General features: G+C 37.4%; 1 protein-coding gene across 1 annotated transcript; it reads left to right on the forward strand.

Moving 5' to 3' along the window:
• Positions 1-1129: 1129 nt before the first annotated feature.
• On the forward strand, positions 1130-3736 carry LOC136217347 (tryptophan N-monooxygenase 1-like). Its single transcript, XM_066003953.1, has 2 exons — positions 1130-2149; positions 3110-3736. The coding sequence occupies exons 1-2, from the start codon at positions 1130-1132 to the stop codon at positions 3734-3736; spliced, it is 1647 nt and encodes a 548-aa protein (XP_065860025.1).
• The last annotated feature ends 18458 nt before the right edge of the window (positions 3737-22194 follow it).

Consider the following 22194-nt stretch of genomic DNA (forward strand, 5'->3'; position numbering starts at 1 on the left):
TCAACCTGAGCTGCTGACGCTTTAGCCAAACTGCTCTGGAGTTGCATTGGTGGAAGTCTGCTCTAGATTTCTGCAACTCTTTTATCTATGATCATCTTTGTTTTATTAAGAAATTTCATTTTGATTAGTTTGTTTTTTCTTTCCGTTGTATGAACCTTTTTCTGTTTCTTTTGATAATATTTGGGTCCAGTTGTAGATGTTGTGATATGTTATGTTATTGTATCAAGCTATATAGATGTTTAGCCTCTTTTATCTATGATCATCTTTGTTTTGATAGAAATTTGTTTTCATTTGTATAAATAAACATATGTTTTTCTTTAATGTGTATGCATTAATAAAGACATGAAAATACTTTTAATTATTTTAAATATATTTTTATGTATTAAAAAAAGAAATGCCTTTATTCGTCTTTTTGCACAAACCGCTATTATCAATCAGCTAATTTTTTACCAAACAGATCTACACAAAAAGTTAGTCAAATCAGCTAATGTAATCAGCTAACAGCTAATTCCCAAACAGGGATTATAGAATCATAAAATACTTTTTTGAACAACAAAAAAAATAAATAAATAAAAATGAAATAGAGCTGCAGTTTATGAAAACTTGCAAGGAGCTACTGTTCCAATCAGCAGCTGTATTTATCCAAAACAACAATCAGCTGTTTTTATCTCTTATTTAAGGCAATGCAGCAAACCGGAGGTCTAAACCATATAACATCATCTCAAATTAATGACTGATCCTAAATGTATCAAATCCTAAATGTTTTATATATATAGCAATGAGGCTCTAGGAAATCCTAATATCTTCTATATATAGCAATGGAAGCCTTCAGTGAATCCTCACTGATGATGGTAGAGAATCCTAACATCTGTAGCCTCTTGTATTGGAAAAAATTAAATAAAATTATATATTAATTTAAATACTAACATCTGTGGCCTCTTGTATTGAAAAAAATTGAATAAAATTATATATTAATTTAAATACCAACAAATATGTTTCTGCTCTGAGCTTTCAACCTTCTTTGTTCAGCCAATATATATATATATATATATATATATATATATATAAGAGATGGTTGTAAGCATCTGTAAATAAAAGTATGAGTTTTAGCATCTTAAATATTGTATCAATGGAGAACATAACCTCAATATTAATCTCTATTACAAATTTCCTTCCTTTATCCCATGTTACTTCAAATCCTACACCATTTCTCTTCTCATCAGCCTTCATTTTCATGTCATTGCTTTTTCTTACTTTTCTTAAATTCCTCAACCTAGGAGACAAAAAATCAACTCAACTTCCATTACCTCCAGGTCCAAAACCATGGCCTATCATTGGCTGCATACCGGCAATGCTTAAAAGCAAGCCTGCTGTCTTTCGATGGATTCACAATCTTATGAAAGAACTAAACACCGAAATTATTTGTATCCGTCTAGGAAATGTTCATACGATAGCCGTAACATGTCCTAAACTTAGCTGCGAATTCTTAAAAGCTCAAGATTCTAATTTCGCAAGCAGACCGATAAGCATGGCCTCACAGATTACTAGCAACGGGTACTTGACAACGGTACTTGTTCCATATGGGGAGCAATGGTTAAAAATGAAGAGAATTGTTGTATCTCAAATGCTTAGTCCGGCGAAACATAAGTTTTTCTACGCGAAAAGACTCGAAGAAGGCAATCACCTTGTTCGATATGTGTACAACTTATGTACAAAACCCGGAGGGGGTGGCTTAGTAAACATCAGATATGTTTCACAACATTATGCTGGAAATCTGACTAGGAATATAGTGTTGAGCAAAAGGTCTTTTGGGGATGGAAAGAATAATGTTGATGATGGAGGACCTAGTTTTGAGGATGAGAAGCATGTTGGTGCAATTTTTACTATCCTTGCTAATACATATTCATTTTGTGTTTCAGATTATTTTCCATGCTTGGTGGGATTTGATTTTGGCAACCATGACAAACTTGTCAGGGAAGCTAACATGATTATGAACAAGTATCAAGATCCTATAATTGAAGAAAGGTTTCAAAAGTGGAGTGTTGACAATGGCCAGGAAGCTGAGGATGTACTCGACATGTTTATTACATTAAAAGATGCTAATGGAAACCCTATGCTTTCCAAACAAGAAATTCAAGCTCAAATAATTGTAATGTCTCTCTTTCTTTCCTCATCCACTATTAGTTATGTTATATTCATTAAAAAAAATTGTATTGTAGATCGAAATCAGTAATGATCACTCCGCTTGTGACATCATCTGAGTGGAAGAACCACTACTGATCCTGATCTACATTAGAACTTTTCTATCTGTTAGACATCTCACACTGCTAGATGAAGAAGCTATATGGTTTTTTAAATATGTGAGGCAATCCTCACTCTTTGAGGTATCTTTTAGAGTGAGTTAGACCTTTGTTTACATAGTATCAGAGCTATCCCGTGTCGGAGCCTATTCTTAGAGGCTAAACTACTTAAATATTTGTTTGCCCCTTCACACGCCAAAACAATAGTTTTGGCATGGGCTAGGGCAAGAAAAATATATAACTGAATCTCATCATTCAAACTACTTTTACAGTTTTTTAGCTTTATGCAAACTAAAAGGATACCGTTTTTTACCTAGGAATGAAATGTGCGCTCCTTAATTTTTTTTTATGTATAAAAACACTCAAAAATATATCAATTTAGCACTCATAAATAACGATAAGTATATTATATGAGTGAATTATAAACCTCTGGATAGGGGAACCAGGGGGGTTGGGGTGGGCTCGAGCCCCGGCAGGCCCCGGAAAATTGAGAATTTTTTTTTTCTTATTAATGGTGTCTGGTAATATTTTGGAGAGAATTATATTGACTCTATATAGTATTATTTCAATGTTTAAAGGTAAATGAAATGGTTAAAGATGCTTACTTCTATTTGAGAAGTGCGCACTGAACCAATTAAGAGGGTACTAGAGCACCTGGTGCCCCTTTTAGCTCCGCATATTGTTATTCATTTTGTTTACATTAAAATGAAGATGTCTTTTATTAAATCTATTATAATTTTAATATTATATGTATGCAAAGATTATTACTCCATGTAGAATTAACAGAAAAACTGATGTTTAATTTGCAGGAAATAATGGTTGCAATAGTAGGCAATCCTTCAAATGTTGTGGAATGGGCACTGGCAGAGATGCTAAACCAACCAGAAATCATGTCAAAAGCTGTAGAAGAATTAGATAGAGTAGTCGGAAAAGAAAGACTTGTTCAAGAATCAGATTTTTCACAGTTAAATTACATAAAGGCATGTGCAAGAGAAGGGTTTCGGCTCCACCCAATAGTTCCATTCAATCTACCTCATGTTTCCATGGCTGATACAACTGTTGGAAACTACTTCATCCCCAAAGGTAGCCATATCTTGCTGAGCCGTGTGGGTTTGGGACGAAACCCTAATGTTTGGGATGAGCCTGAAAAGTTTAAACCTGAGAGGCATTTGGAGGAATGTGATCACCTTACATTAACTGAGTCCAATTTGAGATTTATCTCATTTAGTACAGGAAAAAGAGGATGTCCTGGCGCGGTAATGGGATCTTCGATCACTTTGATGTTGTTTGCAAGGCTTCTTCAAGGATTTACTTGGAACATACCTTCTGATCAGACTTCAATTGATCTAACTGAGTCTTTTGAGAGTTTGGCTCTTGCTAAGCCTTTGGTTGTATCAGGAACTCCTCGTTTGCCAGCCCATCTTTACCTTACTTAATCAACCCATCGTTTTCTGAGCTGCTCTGAAATTGCATTGGTGGAACTCTGCTCTTTATCTACACAACTCTTTTATCTATGATCATCTTTGTTTTATTGAGAAATTTCATTTTGTTGTTTCTGTTTTTTCTTTCCATTGTATGAACCTTTCTCCATTGTAATATGTTGTTGTATGAACCTTTTCCGTTGTGATATGTTTTTGTATCAACCTAGTTCAGATGTTTAGCTTCTTTTCTATGCTTAGATTTCCCCGTTTATTTAGAAAAATCTAAAAATATTACCTTTTTATTAAAATAATGAGTAAATCACATGTGGCCATTGACTATACCCTTGTTAATACTGGGGTTAAGGTGCAAAAATACCCCTAACGTTTTTTTATCAGGAGCAATTTTACCCCTAACGTCTAAAATGGTGCAATTTTATCCCTAACGTTGGAAGCCAAGAGCAATTTTACCCCTAACGTTGAGAAATTAGGTCTATTTCAGACACTATTATAAAACACAGATATTTTTGTTTTTTATTATGCACCAATTGTATAACAATTCGTTTTAAAAAAAAAAATCATATTTTTTATAATTTAATAATAGAATTGGAGATTAATATTTATAAATTCGGTGAATTTTTTGAATATTTTTGTCTAATTCGTACAAAAAGACAGTATATTTTTTTATTTTTTTATTTTTTTCACATCCCAACATATACTTGTGACTTGTTACTGATAAAAATGACTCACATGTGAAGTGTAAATAACAAAATTCATTACCGAGAAGATAGTTTGATGAATTATTTCTCAAATTGAACCAATTTATCAACGTTAGGGGATAAAATTGCTCATGGCTTCCAACGTTAGGGGTAAAATTGCACCATTTTAAACGTTAGAGGTAAAATTGCTCCTAACCCAAAATGTTAGGGTATTTTTGCACCTTAACCCTTAACACTGTGGTCATTACATAATTGGATAAAATTAAATTTAATGTATCATTCATTTTGCATCGCTCGGCCTAGCTGGTGATGCTATCATGAATATGTAGTAACTAATTGGATAAAACTGAATATAATTTGTCAAATTAAAATTGTATAATAGAAACTAGGATTATATCCATTTGGGTCTCTAAACTATAGCTTCAAAGTCAATTAAGACCCTAAACTATCAAAATCATCAATTAGGTCCTTGAACTAAGCAAAAATCATCAATTGAGTCCCTATTATTTCCTAAAATCGGAAACTGTGACTATTTGATATAGACTGTAATAAAATCTGTGTTGATTCAAAATGAGTTTGACAAAGAATGTATGAAATTGTTCAACCGAATGATTTTCGATGAGGCATCAATTGAAGATTTTTGTTTAGAATTGGGACTCAATTGATGATTTTTAGCTAGTTCAGGTACCTGATTGATGATTTTGATAGTTTATGGTCCTAATTGACTTTGAAGCCATAGTTTAGGGACCCAAATGGATGTTATGCCTAGAAACTATCAAAACAAAAAAATGGCCAAAATATTAACTTACAAAAGCATAAAAAGGTTGAAATATTTTTGGCATTATAGGAGGGTAACAAAAGTTGCTTAAAAAAAGAGAATTATAAAACTAGGTCAAATGGGAGGTCCATTTATATTTTCAGACTCATTATCAACCAATTTACATATATAGACTATGCCCTGAATACTTTCCCGAAATGCCCTTTATATATATATAAGAACTTATGCATTTCACCCCCTAACATTCGCGAAAACTCGAACGACAAACACCAAAAATTCGAAACGGCCAACATCTTCAACACCACCAATCTTTACATTTCTTCTTCCAGCGACTTCCAACCGATTCCAATGGCAAGAACCGACAAGAAGATATGTTATTTTGCGATTTAAAAGTAGGGTTTGCAAATTTATTGTGTTTTTTCGTTGGTTCATAGCTTCGTTTTGTTAGAATGATACTTAGAAATAGTTAAAATCAGTTGTGGCGACCAAATTTTACAGAATCGACCAATTCGCGAATATGAGTTTACTTCGCGAACATCGCAATATGCGAAGTAAACTCATATCCACGAAGCAGTCGAGGCATATGCTATTGTTCCGCAATTGCGAATTCGCGAATATTCTTCTCAGTTCACGAATTTCATATTCGCAAAGATAGTATTTAATTGACTAATTTGATCTACTTTATGATTTGAAAGGGTGATCATTCTAAGTCTAATTCCAAAAAGAGGAAGAGGACATCAAAGACACTGAGTATCAAAGATACCTTTAGGTACCCCTACGCCTATGATACGAGAGCTACTATCACAGTTCGTTCTAATGCTGAGGTGATGAAGAAAGTGAAAGAAAGATTATCCACAGTGCAGTTGGCCATGTTCAGGAAAACATGTTTCGGGCATTTGGTGGACTTCGAAGTGTATTCGTTGTCCTCTCCTCTATGCCATGGGGTTCTTACAATGGAGATCAATCCGAAAGAGGGTAAATCCGGAGAAATGTGGTTCAACATCAATGGTGTTGAAGTGAAATTCGGTCAGCGTGAATTCGCACTCATAACCGGATTGAGACTAGGTGATCCGTTACCAATTTTTAAACGGATGAGCAATTATAAAAGGGAAAACAGATTGAAGAATCTCTACTTCGGAGGTAGAGAGATCATAAATCACAAAAATATATTTGATACCTTCTTAGAGACTAATTGGGCGAAAAAAAATAACGATGATGCGGTGGCAATGGCTATGTTGTTCGTTATACATAGGTTCCTACTCACAACTGATCCATTGAAAAAGGGTGATGACAATATCATCAACCTAACTGATTTCCCCACTGTATTTAACTTGTTTCCATGGGGTGTGCCTACTTGGGATGAGCTGTACAAGACGATGGAACGTGCAATCCCAGGAAGGAAGAAGGCATTTGACACGTACAACGAGGAAGAAGGAAAGAAGAAGACCGTCCCATATCAGCTTCATGGATTAGCACAAGCATTCCATGTATGTTTCCTATATTCATGTGATTTACTTCATAGATTTCAACTGTAATGATTTTTATTTAATACTTTGTAGGCTTGGATACTGTAGATATTGCGTGCACCCCCTAAATACTATTTGAGGAGACCAAAGACCGTTTACCCTCGTATATGTCGGTGGATAAGTGCAAAGAATATAACTTTCGCAGAAGCTGAAGAAATATTTAAGGTAAGTACATATGTCTTGTGTACAGAATTAATGTGTGCTTTGGATGTAAGTAACATGTGCTTATGGAGTTGGGTTTGATTGTTCATGTGTTCAGTCAGCTGATGTGCAAGCATCTGAACTTGTTATTGAGGAAGACGAGGCAAAGTGCGATTGGCATGCGCCAATGAAGGATTATTTAGATGGGAAATCCGTAGACCTTGACCTTGATGTGTTATTCGAACCTTATAAGGGGTCTGAGCTAAGTGAAGAAGAGGAGAACAATGAGGAAGAGAATGAGGTACATAATGAGGAAGAGCATGAGGTAGAAAGTGAGGAAGAGAATGTTGTAGGTAATCAGGGCGAAGAGGATGTGGAAAATGAGGAGGAAGAGTATGTTTATATAGATGAGGAGGACAGAATTAGAAACGAGAAGAGGTGTAAGAAGAAGAATGAAGTGAATGTACATGCAAATGAGGAAGAAGAAAGGAAGGCAAGGATGCGGGAGAGATTTGAAATGTTGAAGGTGGAACTTAAAGATTCATTAGCAGATGAATTGGTGCGGAAGATGAGATCGGAGTTCAGTGAGTCTAATAGGCAGGAGAGGGTGGAGTTGAAGGAGAAGTTGAGGGCAGAGTTGAAGGTGGAGTTGAATGAGGAGTTGAGGGCAGATTTGAGGGCAGATTTGAAGGATGAGTTGAGGGTGGAGTTGAAGGAGGATTTGATGGCGGAGCTAAGGGATGTGAGTAAGGCAGATCGGATGGGAGAGCGTCTTAGATGTGATATGTATACGAATTTCGACTTTATGGGGGGAAATAGGTGGGGATGTAGGGGAGGCGAATGTTGTAGAACAGCATGGTGGAGAGGATAAGAAAGAAGATGGTGAGAGGAAGGAAGAGCATTATGGAGAGGATAAGAAAGAAGAGGGTGAGAGGAAGGAGGAGCAGTGTGGGGAGGTGATTGAAATCGGCGATGACACGGAATCACAAGAGATGCTCTCTGAAAAGGAGGAGCAGTGTGGGGAGGTATACGATAGTTTATATATATGTAGTTTTATATTTACTTTTAAATATGTTCCTTACAGTGTGTTCGGTCGTTATGTTTTGACAGGAAGCAATTATCACTTTAAGCGAGAACACACAAGCCATGATAGATGATGTGCATAAGACTCAGCCGTTAAGGGCGGTGCGACAAAGGAAGCGATCACATCATGTGACAATACCGTTCACCGAGGAAAAGAAAGGAAAAAGGTGTAAGAAGGTGGCTATGAAGGTAACTAAGCAGGTAGCCAAGAAGGGAACTAAGAAGGTAGATCAGTGCATGGATCTTGTCGTATCACATAGTCCCACCATTCCTAGAGCACCTCCTGTACCTATGTCATGGTCAGTCCGGATTGATAAGGACGATATGTCTACTTATGAGGTATGGAGGAATTTTTGCAGTAAAAAGACGTCAAGGCCCGTTAAAGGGGAGGTATTGCTTATAAATACAAGCTGAGACACCGGGAAAATATTGGGACGGGGAGGTATTGCTTATAAATATTATGGTTTGTTTGTTTGTGATGCATATGTTTGTGAAGCATGTGTTTGACTTATGTCTATATTTCTTTTTTAATTAGCACATCGATGCATTCCTGTATCTATTGCGGCGCCAGTCGTTCGAGAATGGTTTAGATGCGGACTGGACTACATGTGATAGCCAATTCACCGGATATATACAGTTGTCATATAATATGGATATGGGCCACGTGTGTAACACGATCAATGGTAGAGATGACATGTTTATGAGACCATGGAAGGGTTTGAAGCGAATATTCATGCCATTCAACATCAAAGGAAACCACTGGATATTAGGAGTGCTAAATACAACGAATATGCACATGTACATATATGATAGTTGTCTTTCTAATGACAGTGAGGAGAAGCTTGGTCAAGTACTCCAGAGGCCCATGACCGTACTTACATACGCTATTGGCAAAACCATAGGGTGGAATGGTCAAAATCAGGACAATCGAATAGGGTGGATGATAGGGGTCAAAAACCCCTATCTTTTAGTACGGTTTTAAGGACTATTTTGTATCTTTTATTTCCTTTTTATTTACTTTAATAGCAATTTATTATTGTTTTGTCAATTTTAGGTTTTTAAATTACTTTTTAGCTTTTTATTAAATATTCATAACTTTTGTCAAATATTTTGTCACTTTTAATAAATTAATCTCTATTTGTTATTTTGAGCTTTATCTGTACCCAAAATTAAGAAATTAACCTACCAAAAATAAATCAAATTTGACTTGGTAATTAAAAAGGATTTTTGGTAGGATAATTAATTAATTTTGGGTGAATTATCTAAATAATATTTTATAAGATTATGTGCAGATTTTTAGAGATAAATGTGGAGATTTTTAAGGATGAGAATCAAAGACCCACTTGGCACATCAAAATCAAATAAAAGTCATGCAGAATATTTTGGCAGATTTTTATGGATTATTTTTGGGCTTTTTGTATTTAAATAATTATATTTTATCCCCAAAGATAAATTAGTTTTTATTAGATAATAATTGGAGAGTTATTTTTCCATTAGAATAGCTCTTTGTTAATTAGTCTTTCGTTAGGAAAGCTTTTTATTAATTAGTCTTTCATTAGGAAAGCTTTTTATTAATTAGCATTTTATTAGAAATAGGTTTTATTAATTAGTTTTCCATTAGGAATAGGTTTTAGTTTTTCATTATAAATAGTTCCATTTGTTAGGAATGATGGTCATCTTTTATCTTTGTAAGTTTCTTAGCTTTTCACCTGGAGAAATCCTCTCCACCTCCTCCATATCCTTCAAACCTCCATTGAAGACACCTCCGAAGCTCCGCTCACCGAGGATTGCTCAAGCTCCATCCTTAAGTCCTAGGAAGACGCCTGCATTGGTAGACAGGTTCCCTGAAAGGGATTTTTCTTCTTTTATATTCTGTCTAGCCTCTGATCCATGTTATGAATCCTAGGCTCATTGTATCTTCGTGACAATACTTTCATCTTTGATATATATTATAGTTTTGTTTATTCAATTGTTTTATTACTTTAATCTTTGTCTTAAGCTTTGTCTGGTTGGTTTAACTCATTCGATAATCCCAAAATTAAGTTGGCACATATTGCGAGCTGAATCTGACCTTACAAGGGAATCACGAACTAGCGACCTCAAGAGGATAGGTAGGGTTAATCGCCTCGGACACAAGTGACTTAGATTAGGTTTTAATTCAATAGCTTAAACAATCTATTTTCATTATCATCGTATCCCTTCATGTTCCTTCGGATAATTGCATTGGTAAAAGATCACCTAGGAGTAGTTTAACTTAATTAGGGGTAGAGTAACTTAATTAGGCGTAGAATAACTTAGTTATAATTAGATAACTTAGCCAGGAATAGTATAATTCAACCTAGGAGTAGATTAACTTAAGCAAAACAAAACTCAAAACCCCGAAAGCCTAGATAACACCTGAGACCAAGTAATTCGATACTTGCAGAAATAAATCCTGTGGACGATACCTGGACTTTTCCAGAATTTTATTACTTGATAACGACGGGGTACACTTATCCCTTAGTGAGTCTCCTTTACGGGAGGCGCATCAAGTTTTTGGCGCCGTTGCCGGGGATTTATATCTTCTGCAATATCGAACCAAAGGTCGATTTGTTAGTTTAGGCATTCCTTTGTGAATATCTTTGTGAATATCATCTATACTTGTTTATAATCGTTTATACTTGTTTATATATAATCCTTTATACTTTTCTTTTTGTGAATATTTGTTTTTAATTTTTATTGTTATTCCTACCGATTCTTCTTTTTTGAGAAAATGGCTAGAAACAATGGAAATAAGGAGTCTGTTACGCATTTGCTAAACTTCCTATCTACTCACGAAGATTAAACTGACGATTTGTATGCCTCAATTAAAAATTTATGCATACAAAAAGGGATCCTAGTTGATTCAACCGCGGACGAATCAATTAAAGAACCCAATTTGGTAGGTCAGGTTGATCAGGTAATATCTTTTCCCATTAACAATGAAGAACTGATCCCTAATTATGAGAAACCAAAAGTTTCAATATTAATTGAAGAATCAGTTGAAATTGAGCCTCTAGAGAAGAATCCAAAAATATAAGAGTTCGGATTTGCTCCATGTCCAGAAATTTTCATTCTCTTTGATCTACCTAGAGAATCAAAAAGGGAGCAAACTAAACTTTTTCATAATTTATTTAAATTTGATCCTTTGTTTTCATTAAAATTCTTTGAAACTGATAATCCGTTTTGCAGGTACGGATTATTTATTCAGGAGTTTGAATTCCTAACGCGAATGTCAGCATACACCTAGGCGGGAATTCTATGTCGAGCTCACCGACTATAACGTATCGCTTCTTGGGAGGCAATCCAAGTTTTAATAAAACTTTTCAGGTTTATTTTATTTAGATTATACATTGATCTTTTAGTTTAGTTTTTAGTTTTCTTTTACGGTTTTTTTAAGTGTTCGAGTTTATAAAAAAAATATATATATATATATATATTCGGACCTTCTGCCTGCCAGCTCGCGACGAGCTGGGAAAAAAAATCGCCCCGGGAGGCCCAGCTCGCCGAGCTGGGCACTGCCGCCCAGCAGCCCGCTGGGCACTGCTGTCCAGCCCGCTGGGCACTGCTGTCCAGCCCGCTGGGCACTGCCACCCAGCAGCCCGCTGGGCACTGCCGCCCAGCAGCCCGTTGGGCACTGCTGCCCAGCTCGCTGGGCACTGCCGCGCAGCTCTGCCGCGATAAGCAAACTGTTCGGGATTTTTAAATCCCGAACGGAGTTGAAAAATAATAATAATAATAAATAAATAAATAAATAAATAAATAAATTTCGCGTCGCGTTGTTTTATTTTAATTTGTTTTAGTACGTTATAATCCCAAGAATTGTACACTCTATCCGAAGTTAAAGTTTCGTTATTTGTTTTTGAGGGCTGAAAACCGAATCTAAGATTGCATAACAACTAGTTTAGGTGTAGGACACAATCCTTGTATCTGTAAAAGTATGAGCTAAAGTTTGCATTTAGACCCTACTTTTGAAGAAATGCTAAAATCATTACTTAGGTAGATAACTTAAGAATTGAAGGCATGTGATATTAAACTTGAGTTTGGGGAGAACTAGTAAGCACAAAATTGAAACCCAAAGAATTGTGAGTTGAATTTGAGCCTAAGAGCGAACATTTTTTCTTGACATTTTTGTGTGAATGTCTTGACTTGTGGAAAGATTACAGATTTTGAACCTAATACTGAGTTGAACCTACATGCGATGATTTGAGATGTTAAACGATGAATCAGCCTCATTAGAATTAACCTTTTTCTTTACCTTATTTTATCTTTTTCATCTACTCTAGGAAGCCCCTTTGAGCCTGTATTTTTGTAGTTTGTAGATTTTTCTTTCGCTCTAACTCATTTTTTTGCAAACCATCACTTGGTTTGTTACCTAACCCAAATTTTTGCAAAGCTCACATTGAGCCTTTGTTTTCTTCTAGCGCTTTATCTTTGTTTATGGCATCATAGTAGCAAGCCAAAAGGCTAAGAAGTGAATGAACATTACTATCGAAAAAGAAAAAAAAACAGAAAAAGAAAAACAGAAAAAGAAAAGAAAAGAGACGAACAAAAAGGGGAGAACTTCATTCCCCAGTTCTTAAAATCAAAACGTCTCAAGAAAAAAATAATGAATAAAAAGCTCAATCACTTCATATTTGCTAAAGCCATTTTAACTTTGTTTTTTTTAGCGCTATAACTATTAACCCTTGTTGTACCTTTAACCCTCTAACCACATTACAACCCCAATTCGAGGCTGTTTTTGATATCATCAGAGTCATGTAGCATAGTAGAGGAACTCGGATGAACGTGCAAAGTCAACGTAATCCTAAGCAAGAACATAAGCCGAGAGTAAACACTTTGGCCACCAAAATTGTGTGAATCGAGTGAACTACCTATGGTGAGGTGTTTTACTTAGCTATCCCCTTAAGCTTGTTTAATTAAACATGTATTCTTTTTCTTAAAAATATGACCTGTGATAATTGAAATGCGGCTTTTGGATATCGTGTCTCTATTTTGTACTTCCGAATGCATGTAATTACAGATGCTCGAAATTGTGTCAGTCACCTAGTAAAACCAGGAGGTTTTCTAGCTTGGGGACAAGTAAAACTTTAAAGTGTGAGGAGGTTTGATAGGGGTCAAAAACCCCTATCTTTTAGTACAGTTTTAGGGACTATTTTGTATCTTTTATTTCCTTTTTATTTACTTTAATAGCAATTTATTATTGTTTTGTCAATTTTAGGTTTTTAAATTACTTTCTAGCTTTTTATTAAATATTCCTAACTTTTATCAAATATTTTGTCACTTTTAATAAATTAATCTCTATTTGTTATTTTGAGCTTTATCTGTACCCAAAATTAAGAAATTAACCTACCAAAAATAAATCAAATTTGACTTGGTAATTAAAAAGGATTTTTGGTAGGATAATTAATTAATTTTGGGTGAATTATCTAAATAATATTTTATGAGATTATGTGCAGATTTTTAGAGATAAATGTGGAGATTTTTAAGGATCAGAATCAGAGACCCACTCGGCGCATCAAAATCAAATAAAAGTCATGCAGAATATTTTGACAGATTTTTAGGGATTATCTTTGGGCTTTTTGTATTTAAATAATTATATTCTATCCCCAAAGATAAATTAGTTTTTATTATATAATAATTGGAGAGTTATTTTTCCATTAGAATAGCTTTTTGTTAATTAGTCTTGTGGGTTACTAAATCCAGCCCCATATTCACACTTCCAGCCCCGAAAAAAGACCTAACCGCCCTTTGAACAAAAACTGAAAATTTGAATCCCTCCCAAACTCTCTCAAAGTCATTTTCATCCGAATCAAAGACAACACGTTTGATGGAAGACAATCCGTTATCACCGAGAGTAGACGGGAGTGATGCTACGTCCGAATTCGAGGTATTTTTCTGATTTAACTTCCTTGCATTTCTGTAATTTGAATTGGAAAAAAAATCTGGTTCGGCAATCGGGCGTGTGAGCATCACGCCCCACCTCATGGTGGGGCGTATGAGTATCACGTCCCACCATGTGGTGGGGCGTGATAGCCACACGCCTCACCGTGAGGTGGGACGCGATACTCATACGTCCCACCATGAGGTGGGGCGTGATACTCATACGCCCCATCATGTGGTGGGGCGTGATGCTCACACGCCCGAGCATATTTGTGGCTGTTTTTCGGGTTTAGACACCGAAACGCTGTAGAAATGTCACATTTTGGAATGTAATGTTCGTTTTTAATCATTTACAGGAGGTTTCGTGGGAAGAATTTGACGGAAACGGCATAGATTACAGCTCGCAGTTTTTTCCCAAACAAACATTTCAAACATATCATGAAGCTATTAACTGGGCAAAACAGACGGCAATTGGGATCGGGTTTGAGTTAACCACAGCGTCGCACAAGACGGGGCGCAAGTCAAAGTGGATATTGGTTAAATGTGCTCGTGGTGTTAAGAATTATAAAAGGAAAAAGGATGTGGATATGGATGTTATACTACGGAAGAATACAAAAACAAAGTACTGTGGTTGCAAATTCCAGATAAAGGTTATGGAAATCGGCGAATTGGGCGGTTGGGTGGTGAATGGGATTCCTGGAGATAGAGGACAGCACTGTCATCAGTTGGCTGTATATCGTCAGGGCTACAGACAGATGAGCGGACTAAGCCCGACTTCTAAAAAACTTGTTCGTGAAATGAGTTCAGCTCAAGCTAAGCCTTGTGCTATTTTTGCTGCAATCAAAGAAAAACATCTGGAGGATTGCCCGACACAAAGACATATCTATAACTACAGGGAGAAAATCAGGACTGAGAGCTTTGAGGGTCGGGATGTAATCGGTCAGTTTTATCGGCTTGCTATAGATAAGGACTATATACATTGGACGCAAGCGGTGCCGGGCAGCAATATCGTGACTCACTTATTTATGGCACATCCAACATCGATCACACTGTTCTGATCTTATTACTTGTTTGTTGGTATGGATTCAACATATAAAACAAACAAGTATAAGATGCCATTCTTTGAAATCATTGGAATGACGCCTTCAAACAAAAACTTCTTGATCGCATATGCAATCATGAAGGATGAAACCGAGGGTAGTTACATGTGGGTGTTACAAAAATTGAAGCTTTTGCTCCAACCTGATGTGCATCCGACAGCCATTGCTACAAACCGGGAGTTAGGACTGATGCGTCCGGTTCGTGAGGTATTTCCTCATTCTCATCATTTATTGTGCACATGGCATATTAATAAAGATGTGGAGGATAGAGTTGGCAAGTTGAGTGGAATGAAGAAGTTTGGTGAAATTTTTAAGAATTCCAAATGGAAACGTATAATTGAAGCCCCGACAGAAGCTGAATATGAGGCGGCAGTGGTAGCCATGAAGAATACTACTGGCAACTGGCCTGGTGTGATTCAGTACGTGGAGACCACGTGGCTAGTGCATAAAGAGAAGTTTTGTCGAGCATGGACGAACAAGGTGTTGCACTTAGGAAACACCACAACCTGTCGAGTGGAGAGTTCACATGCACAGTTGAAACTGTGGTTGAATTCATCTACTGGTGCACTTGATACAGTGTGGGCGAAGGTGCACAGGGACATTGAGGCTCAGATCGAGGCGATCAAGTAAGACATTTATTCTGTTATTTGCTTTAATCTTTTAAAATTTAATACATTAGTTTTGTAATCCTTCATTGTATATAATCAGATACTCACTCGAGGACTTGAGAAGAAGATCTGCGGTGAATCAATGTGGAGAACCTTTCACGTATCTCGACTTACACATTTCACATTACTGCTTGGCTGTACTAAATGATGAGCTCAAGCGTATGCACGGATTGAGTATGGATGTTGTAAGTGAATGCGGATGCGTGTTGCCCATGACTCATGGCATTCCGTGTGCATGTGAGCTTAAAACATATATTGACATAAATGAATCGGTCCGTGTTGACCGCATCCATCCTTTTTGGAGATCTCTTGCGTTTGAAGGGTTGAGTGACATACCAGTTACTGCTCCAGTATATGCTGACGGGTCTGGGGATCACCGATTTTTTCAATCTCTTGTGGAAAAGGTTGAAAAATTAGATCCTTCAATGGTGCGTAGCATATCGATGATGATTCATGATCAGATAAACCCGGAACAAAGTGGCTTTAAAGAACCTAAGGTCAAAGACACTGTTAGGGGTAGACCAAAGGGAAATTCATCAACAAAACGAAATCCGAGTGCATGGGAGTACAGTCAGTCACCACGAGGTCGAGCACGGTCCTCAGGTTCGAGGAGTAGTCGTAGTCGAGGCCGTTCTTCATCCTCATCTGTGCATAACAGCCAGATGCCGGGTATATTTTATTTCATTTATATATATGTTGAAGTTAAAGTAAATATATTTTTATTGATAAATTTCATATATTAATATTTTCAGTCGGATTTGATGCGGATATCGCCAGTTACCACCATTTACATCGGGTTCAACGTCTCATCGTACCATTTATTACTGGATTCCATAATGTTGTAGTAGATGGTAACTGTGGATTTCGTGTTTTAGCTGATGTCATCATTTATAACCAAGAGGAGTGGAAGCTGATGAGAGTGCTCATAGAGAATGAGATGCGGGCAAACCGTGATCTGTATGCGCCAGTGTACGGGAACGGATTTGATGCTGCCCTCACACGTATTAAATGGGCAGGAGCGGGTTGTGGTGAGTCCCACTGGATGGTGAGTTCGGATGACTTATTTGCTGCTGCATCTGTATTGAACGCAGTAATTTTCCTCTTTACTACAGAACAATTAGGATGTTGCACTATACTGCCGATGCGTTCGGACGATGGAAGACCACCAGAGCGAGAGATTGTGATTTGTCATTTAGGGAGTTATCGTCACTACATACGTCTTTATTTACATCCTGCGCTTCCAGTGCCTCCCATTGCCACCCAATGGCGATTATTTTGTCATCACAGTGTTCGTCACTTGGAGAATCTATACGCTGAAAGGAGAGAGGCTTGGACTAGATTATATTAGTTTTATATGTTGTTATTAATAATATTTATTAATTAACTTATATTATTTTTTGGTTTTAAGTACAATTCTGTAGTTACGGGTTTAACGGACTATTTACGGGTTTAACGGCCTATTTACGGGATAAAAAAGCTATTTTTTTTGCCAATCCGATACGCGGGCGTGCGTCCATCACGCTTCACCTCGCGGTCGGACGTGATAGCGTCACGCCTCACCGCGTGGTCGGACGTGACAGCCACATGCCCGACCTTGCGGTCAGGCGTGAGGCTATCACGTCCTACCACACGGTGAGGCGTGCGGCTATCACGTCCGACCGCGAGGTGAGGCATGATGGCCATAAGCCCGCGTGTCGGATTGGCAAAAAAAATAGCAATTCCCCTTCCAAAACCCATGAAAGGGCATTTTTGTCCTTTCACGGGGCTAGGGGTGGGAAGTGGGGCTGGGTTTAACAACACCCTTAGTCTTTCGTTAGGAAAGCTTTTTATTAATTAGTCTTTCATTAGGAAAGCTTTTTATTAATTAGCTTTTTATTAGGAATAGGTTTTATTAATTAGTTTTCCATTAGGAATATGTTTTAGTTTTTCATTATAAATAGTTCCATTTGTTAGGAATTATGGTCTATCTTTTATCTTTGTAATTTTCTTAGCTTTTCACCTGGAGAAATCCTCTCCACCTCCTCCATATCCTTCAAACCTCCATTGAAGACACCTTCGAAGCTCCGCTCACCGAGGATTGCTCAAGCTCCATCCTTAAGTCCTAGGAAGATGCCTGCATTGGTAGACAGGTTCCCTGAAAGGGATTTTTCTTCTTTTATATTCTGTCTAGCCTCTGATCCATGTTATGAATCCTAGGCTCATTGTATCTTCGTGACAATACTTTCATCTTTGATATATATTATAGTTTTGTTTATTCAATTGTTTTATTACTTTAATCTTTGTCTTACGCTTTGTCTGATTGGTTTAACTCATTCGATAATCCCAAAATTAAGTTGGCACATATTGCGAGCTGAATCTGACCTAGTCAGTGCCTATAGGATTGACGACCCTATAGAAGATTAAGCCCAAATTGATGAGCCTTAGAGCTAGTTTCGGCCTTACAAGGGAATCACGAACTAGGGACCTCAGGAGGATAGGTAGGGTTAATCGCCTCGGACACAAGTGACTTAGATTAGGTTTTAATTCAATAGCTTAAACAATCTATTTTCATTATCATCGTATCCCTTTATGTTCCTTCGGATAATTGCATTGGTAAAAGATCACCTAGGAGTAGTTTAACTTAATTAGGGGTAGAGTAACTTAATTAGGCGTAGAATAACTTAGTTAGAATTAGATAACTTAGCCAGGAATAGTATAATTCAACCTAGGAGTAGATTAACTTAAGCAAAACCAAACTCAAAACCCCCAAAGCCTAGATAACACCTGAGACCAAGTAATTCGATACTTGCAGAAATAAATCCTGTGGACGATACCTGGACTTTTCCAGAATTTTATTACTTGATAACGACGTGGTACACTTATCCCTTAGTGAGTGTCCTTTACGAGAGGCGCATCAGTGGACTAGGCTACCGGACACTCCACAACAGAGAACAACACCGAACGATTGTGGGATGCTGGTGTGCATTGTTTCTCAACTTTTAACAGCTGGTCGGCAGGTGCATGAATTAGACCCAGAGGATGGAGATTTCTTTAGATTACGTGTTGTCCTTGAAATTTTCCATGGCAAACTGTATAAATTTTGAGTTGTACTATTTGTGTTATATATTGTGCCCATTTTGTGTGTTTACAGATTTTCGTATAACATCATATTCGCAAACACATAAATACCCGAAGTTGTTCATTTATTCGCGTAGTAAATACTGCATATTCGCGAAGTTAACCATGCATATGTGAAGCACATCATCTTCGCGAACATACCTCCTGCTCCGCAAACTAGTGTATTCGCGAAGCCGCTTGCAGTATACGAAGAACTGCAGGTTCGCGAACATATCTCCTGCTCCGCAAACACATATATTCGCGAATTCGCATATCCTCACATTCGCGAAGTTGTACATTTATTCACGAATTTGTTTCACACAAACTAAAACGCACATTATTTGGATACAACAACACAAACTAAAACACACATTATTTGGATACAACAACACAAACTAAAAAAAACACATTATTTGGATACAACAACACATAAACTACATTAATCCCTCATATCAATCCCAACAGACTGCTCGTTCTCAAAAATCTCTACAGCTTCATGGATTGTGTCGATATAACCAGATGGAAGACTTGACCATGGTGTTTCGGCACGTCCCCATACTTCACTGCAATTGTTTTTCTACGCACTTGCTCGTTGGAGAGAAATAGATGCATCACGAAAAGCTTGCCAATTTACACATAAAGAAGTTGGATAAGCATCATGAAGCTCATAAAATGCAGTAGACGGTGTCACTTTCAGGAAAAATATTACAGAAATATGTTTCCTCTGTGTATAGTTTGCTTTAAAAACCCTCGTGTTTTCAAACAACAATCGAGAAAAATACGCATTCCATGCATCAAGTGGCATAAACCATTTCATAAATGTTTGTATGTTTGCAGGAATAGTACCTCCACATAGACCGTCACACCATTCAAATAAAGAAAATTTCATTGGTATGTAATGCATGTAGCATAAGAACCAACACATGTGCATTGAGCTCCTGGGGAACTCTCCCCTTATTGGAAGTTTGAAACAAGACATAAACGGGAAATCAGGATGAAACATTTCCGGTTGAATAAATGTTTGTCCATAAGAGCGGACAACATCATATTGATATTCAATCATCTTTTGAGTACACTCAGACTGGTTGAGGGTTGTGATGATGCTATATTCCATGGGGAAGTTGGATGGATCCATTTTCACAAGTGGGTGATAATGGAGACTGAGATGTGTGGGTCTTATAGAAAGCATAAAACGAACTATCTCATGTGCTATCTACTGAATCATTACAGAACCCACTATCCCATGTGCTATCTACTGAATCATTATACAGAACCCACTATCTCATGTGTTATCTACTGAATCATTATAAAACCCACTATCCCATGTGCTATCTACTGAATCATTACAGAACCCACTATCCCATGTGCTATCTACTAAATTAGTAAACATAATCTTACAAAACATAATAAAGCTTCATTAGAATAATTAATCTCACAAGGCATAAGGATACATGTTCTTACAAAAACATAAGGATAAATTTTGCTCTTATAAAAACATAAGGATAAATTTTGCTCAAACTAATTGTTCGAAGTCCTAGAACTTCGTGAACTTGCTATTGTACTTGGAGTTTGACTTGTATTTGGCAACGGTCGGTGACAATTCAACCTATTATCCCCGCTATTCCCACATCGGCTACATACCATTGGCAATGGGTTTTCACCTTGTGACGGTCTTCTGTTCTGACTTCTTGGTCGTCCAACTGGGGCAGAACCTCTTACAGGGGGAAGCAAATTCCTTGGAGGGTCACAGTTTGTCCACTCCGTCTGGGGTCCGAGTGGGTAGATACACTCTGCGTAAGCTAATCTAACTGCGTTGTTGGTGTAGTATTTATCAACCCATTGATATGCGTTACTTAGTCGATTCTCACATGCAACTTTACATACATGTTTACAAGGAAATTGAGAAAGTTGCCATTACTTACACGTGCATGTACCTGCATTTAAGTCAACAAATCCCCCTTTTCCTCGGTCCCCAATCTGAAATGTGTGTTGGTTTATTCCAGTGAATGTACATGGTATAGCTTTCGTAACATGTTTCTTCATCTTCCGTTCATCGTACATTGACAGATAATGTTCTCGTGCTCCTGGAAATGGAAACATGAAGGTAATGTATTTATGTATCATCTAAATTCCAGAAATGACAACGTATAAAATATTTACCAGCCGCTGTTTGTCTTTCATAGAACCATCGTTGGATAGTAGTTCTAATGTACTCTATCAACATTGTGATGGGCAAACGTCTTCCTTCAACCATTACCGCGTTCCATGATTCAGCAATGTTTGTTGTCATTATGTTATAACGACGGGTATGAAAATATGCACGCGACCATCTCCGGATACCAGCTTGCTCTAGATATATTGCTGCTGGGCCATGTAGCTCACGTAGTCGAGCGAATGCTTCGATAAAATCTGAAACCTTGTAAGCTTTAGCAGCTCCCCAGTACACATCGTTTATCTTTCTAACTGACCTGAATTTGGCCTGCAGGTTCATTTTCAAATGGTGACAACAACATCCATGTATTGCATTTGGAAACACCAAATTCACAGCATAGTCAATTCCTTTGTGCCTATCAGAGATGACGGCAAAATTCTCTATGTCCCCAATACATTCTTTGAGCTTGGTCATGAACCAACTCCAAGCCTCGTTGCTCTCGTTTGGTCCAACCCCAAAAGCGATAGGATAAATCTGGTTATTACCATCTTTCCCAACTGCAATGTACAATTGTCCTGGATACTTACCTTTTAGGAAGGCTCCATCAACGCAAATGACAGGGCGAATGTGTTCTTTAAAAGCTCTAAGTGAAGGACCAAATGCCATAAAGAAGTACTGAAAATGATCAGCATCGTCAGTTTGAATATGTGTTACCGTACCTGGGTTGCATGCTTTCAACGTCTCACAGTAGTCCGGCAACAACATGTATGACTCTTCCGGTGAACCCATCACATCTTCTATCGCCCAATTCCTTGCTCTCCAAGCCTGCATATACGACAAGTTTATTTTATAGTGGGTCTCAAAATCTTTCACAATGTCCTTTGGTCTAAACACTCTACCCTGGATATCAAACTTATCCGAAAGTAGTATGCCAGCCACTCGTTTCCCCGCTTGCCTGTGATGTGGTAACAGTTGATCTCTAGAACATGTGTGTTTGTCCATTGTATCCATTCTTCGGAGCCTAAACAAACTTGAATTGGATATCGCAATTCCTCTAGCACGCCATTTACATACATCTGAATGTCTACATCTAACCTCAAACATGGACTTGTTAGACTTGTACACTTTCCATTCGAACCTGTTATTCACTGCGTAAGTGCATCCTGCAATTCTCGTTTGTTGGAGAACATGTCGTGTACCTTTAAACCGACGACCCCTTTCGATGAGCTATCTTCAATAGTAAACTTAGGTGCATCATGGATCTCAGGTAGCCATCGAAATGGATCACTCCTCTTCCTTATTGTTTCTACAT

The sequence above is a fragment of the Euphorbia lathyris genome, chromosome 1 (genome assembly GCF_963576675.1).
Source record: "Euphorbia lathyris chromosome 1, ddEupLath1.1, whole genome shotgun sequence".
NCBI classification, from domain to species: domain Eukaryota; kingdom Viridiplantae; phylum Streptophyta; class Magnoliopsida; order Malpighiales; family Euphorbiaceae; genus Euphorbia; species Euphorbia lathyris.

Bases quoted from the DNA above. Each gene is read 5' to 3' on its own strand.
- LOC136217347 (XM_066003953.1), top strand. From the start codon at position 1,130: ATGGAGAACATAACCTCAATATTAATCTCTATTACAAATTTCCTTCCT. The intron at 2,150-3,109 runs GTAATGTCTCTC...TTTAATTTGCAG, and splicing joins AAATTCAAGCTCAAATAATT to GAAATAATGGTTGCAATAGT.